A 4,937-nucleotide genomic window follows, 5' to 3' on the forward strand; every position below is an offset into this window, starting at 1 on the left:
GAGCTAACGATTTGCACTTCAAAGGCATTTCTCGTTTGTCGTAATTCCCGGAAATTATCGACGTTGTGTTGGGCATGTATTAAGCGAGATCGTCTGACATCAAGGCAATGTTGTGAGCCAATTAGTTTACATTAGAAGTCGACCGGAATAGATCCGATCTCAATGAAACCGAGACGCACTACTCGCTAATTTGCGTTTAAAAAATCTGCGTTGATACGAGCAAGCAATCCCTTCAAACTCTCCATAATTTGAATAAATAAAAATGCTATGTTTAATTGACGCCGTGTAAAACATCAAATAGCAGAGATAAAGTAGTTTGCAACATTTAAATGCCTTCGCATACGCGTTTAAATACGTGACCTTTCATTCGCGTTTTTTCCCTATTCGCGGAGAAACGAGCGTCGATAACACTTTGAAATGGAAATCACATTTGTGCGCGGTGTGAATATTTTCTCTCTCGCTTGTTGAAATTTGTTTAAAGAATCTCCTTTTTCAGCAGCTGCGCGATTCGTTCCCGTAAATTGACAATTTAATCGCTGTAATCGTTAATTTATCTCCGTGAAATGCCTCGTGTACTTTATATCATTTTAGAGAGCGTATAAATTACTTGTAAAAATCGCTCTCAAAAGATTATAATCACTTTTGAGAAAAATGGAAGGGCAAAAGTACTCAGAGAGTACTTTGTACTTCGGTTCCTAAGGAAATATTAATCGATAAATTTCACCGAAGTTTCTGATAGAAGCGACTGAACTTCTTTTCATAATTCCTTTTATCATGTTTTGATGTTTGTTAAGCTTCGATTCAACTAATAACTCGTGGGATTTGAAAAAAATCTAATGCCACACTTGCCGCCAGCTTACAGAACTAAAGATATTCTCAAGAATGAAATAGAGATGGCTGAAGAGTAGAATTCCCGTGCAAAAGAAGTGGGTCGAGTGCATCAACACGAGACATATGATGCGATGAGACCTATATATCCTAATATTATCGAGATTTTGAATATGATTGTGCTATGCAAACAGTGAGTAAACCTCGTGAGTAAAACTCGTGGTAAAAGTTATAAGCTATGACTGTTACAAATCGTAATGGGATTTAGAATATCTGAAACTGATGACGATTAATTGTAGAACGAGACCCTTGAAATTCTCTGGCCGGTACAATTACGGACTGTAGACGATCGAGCCAACTATCTTGAGCATTATTGGATATACCGTGGTCAGTAGTTTCCGCACTCGGAATAATCGGAAACTCTATGATGCTTGGTCCATTTGAAAGCGAAGACATACTTGAAAGGGTCAGCATACACGTATTTAGCAGGTCGGAAATCAGCTATGAATTAATGTGGAATTCACCCGCTTCTACCAGATTTGTTATTGTTATACACTTGGAGAGAGGATTCTCTCAATCATCCTTGATGACAATTATGCCGTAGTCGCAAGCGAAGATTTTGGATAAACGGAATAGTTCAACTTAATTGTTCGATTTAAATGTTCGACTGAAAAATATCCTAAATAATATTAATTACATCAATGTTATAGTAATTGCAGCAAGAATTTCTATAATTTTTATACAGTGCTCACGACTTCGAATCTGATCACTTGCGTTCCCGCTGTTTTCTCCAGTCAGAGGTATTTTTCGTTGTAACGAAAAGACTAATTGAAATTCGATGCGTTTGTTCATTTTCCGGTCGGCTCCATTACTTCAAACATCACAGTGTCGCTTGCGTTAGGCGTGAGCGACGATTAATAATAGTTTGCGAGTAAAAATTTTCTGTCGTAATAATTGTTCTGTTAATCCCGCAGATAAAGAAAAATTAAAAAATTGTAATTATATCACTCAAAAAAGTGATCTTGCAGTTATAGCGAAAATGATCTAAGTATGAAAAATAGCTAAAATAGATAAATTTCTAACAAGTACTGCGATACATGTATGGCACCTAATCATATAGATGACAAAGATAGAATTTAGATTTGTGCTATAAATTTCATGCGTATGATACATAATTTTCTATCAAATACAAAAAATAACTATAATTCTAGCTGGAGCAGCAAAATATTTTTTTGCGTGATGTGCAAATCAATTAAATAGGTATAAGAAAAGGCCAATATAGTTGAGACTTTAGGTTTTTTTTAGTTCCTATATATAAAATAATATTTTTTATAATATTTTTTATTTATTTTATAATACTTTTATGTAAATTTTACATCATCTTTTTGTTATACTTTATTATTTATGTAAATTCTAAAACATTTTTCTGTTATATTGATTAATTTTATTATTGAGCATTTTATTAGCAAAAAAGCTATGTTTTGAAGAGCTGAAATAATTTAACGAAATTCAATTCTCACAGCCGCGATGGAAATCACCTAGATTCTGTAGGTGGGAGATGCGCGCTGATACTCTTCATTATTTTCTTCGCCATTTTGATCAACATATCATACTGCTTCATGTACAAGTACAACGAGCGTGGGAAGCTGATAACAACTAACTTCTTTCGTTCGCGGTAAGAAACAGCGATAACGATGATGGCGATGATCACGAAAAGGTATACTGGTGTATATTATATCCAATTCCCCAATTCCCATCCCAAAGTTTCAGCCACCCCCAACCTTTCACAGAGGTCGCATTAATGTCTCTTATCCCCTGTGTTTCCAGAACAACGATATTTCATAAGTTATGCTTTTACGAATTTAATTTTGTTTGAAAATCTGAATAAAATAACATCGAAATGATTTTTGCAGGTGGTTCAATCTTCAAACTTGGCTTCAATTCATAATATTTGGCCTGATAGCCGCATATTTGCTTATCGCAAATCTCATTATGATATATTTGATGAGGAGGGCTCCTCAAGCAGAGCGAGATGTTGAAAGTAAAAACATATGCGAAGGAAATCGTTTGCGGGTGATTACGTTAATGCGAGAATCTATGGAGATGTTTATCGTACAAGTTTGCTGTGAACTAAAAAAGGCTGCGAATCGTGTTTTGTAAATTACTTCCGACCTAAAAACACGCCTTCAGAGTTACAGGTTAGAATGTCAGACAGAAGTTTTTCGATTGTGGACTATAGAAATAGTATAATCAGTTTTGAACTTTCGTGCTAGCTGCGCCACTTCATTCTATGCTATTCGAGAAGCTGAATGGGACGGTTGTTGTACTCCACCACTTTAGAGCGTCTCGGAATACGATTTGCATGAAACTCATCCGAGAACCGAATGATATCCGGAAACAGAGTCTCGCACGAGTCATTATTGTCTCGCGTAATTGGAAAAGTTTCCCTCAAAAATCGACGCAGTCTTTGCGAGCGCAATTATTAAAACTTTGTTGTCGTTTTTGCTGCAGCTAGATCGCTTTTATAGCTTCAAATAGCGTCATCCAATTGATATTAATTCATCTATCAATAGTAAATAGCTTTCTTTTCTTTTCTAATTGTCGATATTAATTATTGATTTAATATTTTCCTATATTAGAATCAGTAATTGTAAATTCGTCCAACATTACATGAAATTATGTTTCTAAAAATACACATGTCTGAAAGATCACATCTCAAAGACGTTTCGCTTTGCTTTGTTTTATCGCATTGATTTACCATCTATTAAGATCAAGGCTGACGATTATGCTCGGTATCGTATTTCTGTTCCTTGTGGGCGAACTGCCAACACATTTGGCGTCGCGACGCAGCGCCGTGTCTCTGCTTTAAGACGGTGATGCCGGTGATGCCTTCAGATTTCGGGAGGATTTATAGAAAAGTGAAGAACGAAATGTGCTACGCATCGTGACGCTACCATTATTAAAGCAGTCTCAGTCAAAAGAATACGTGTGCACAAAATATTTTTCTCTATAACGCAAAAATATCATCAAAAATATAATTTTTGTTATCAAAAGTAAAGAAACAAAAATATGATGTTCGAATTTGTTTAATATTTAACTTTGAATTATTTTGAATTTAAATCAAAATGACGACGGGATTATAAAAGGTAGTCGTTTCCTTCAAAGTGTATAAATAATTAAACTTTACTGCATAAATAAATACAGAAATAATTAAACTTTGTATATGTAATTAAACCTACACAAATTGGAATGTAACGTGACAAGCGTTCTTATGTTTCACCGATAATTTATTTATTTTGTTATATTTTTCGCATGTGGGCGATTCTTCTCAACGCGTTAGCGAGCTCGACGAACTTCATACTTTATTGTGTGCTGAGTCCACACTTTTCGAGTATTTAAAACGCATATTAGTTCCAGAACATACTATAAAAAGGAGATATAATAGGAGTGGACCGATCGTTTACTTTCATCAACAACAGGCAGCAAAGTGAAATATTTGTATTATAGCATTTCGATAACAATAATTAGTGATTCAACTTATCTACAGATAAATTGAAAACTTCACTGAACACAATTGAACATTTCATTGAAAACACAATAGATACAATAATCACATAAAGTGAGCCACAAGAACCAATTGTTTCTTATAGTAATAAATAATCGTAAGTAGTTATATATAATTCTACACTGCATATATTTTCTATTTCTATAAAGAATAGGTATAAATATAAGGAATAAATGTAGAGAAATAAAAGATTAGAAATACTTTTAATCTCTAAAAGTAACGCACAACAAATGCAAATAAAATATAAGACACATTTTTATTTATATGTCACATTTTATTTATATCTATTGTGAGTTACGTCTAATCCTAATTTTTTTATTTCTTTAATAATGCTATGTTTTCCTATTCCTAATATTTCTTTTATTATGTGCAGGATTATAATATAAAAAATTTTTAACAAACTTTCAAATATCAGTTCGATTAAAGTAGACTGCGACTTAAAATCTAACATGTTTAACAATACATATTATCGAAGTTTGTTGTTTTATGTTAGTGAAGGACTGGTTGATACCTGACGAAAGTACGCTTGTCACTCCTGACAGTT

The 4,937-nt window shown here is 33.8% G+C and overlaps 1 protein-coding gene across 1 annotated transcript; it reads left to right on the forward strand.

Moving 5' to 3' along the window:
• The first annotated feature begins 1,012 nt into the window (after window positions 1-1,012).
• On the forward strand, window positions 1,013-4,227 carry LOC108689281. The gene is given in 9 exon segments (XM_018196003.1): window positions 1,013-1,021; window positions 1,174-1,217; window positions 1,219-1,294; window positions 1,663-1,731; window positions 2,040-2,071; window positions 2,351-2,503; window positions 2,742-2,984; window positions 3,598-3,706; window positions 4,093-4,227. Coding segments are annotated over 9 exon segments (870 nt in total).
• Window positions 4,228-4,937: the final 710 nt, after the last annotated feature.

The sequence above is a fragment of the Atta colombica genome, unplaced genomic scaffold (genome assembly GCF_001594045.1).
Source record: "Atta colombica isolate Treedump-2 unplaced genomic scaffold, Acol1.0 scaffold268, whole genome shotgun sequence".
Taxonomy (NCBI): Eukaryota; Metazoa; Arthropoda; class Insecta; order Hymenoptera; family Formicidae; genus Atta; species Atta colombica.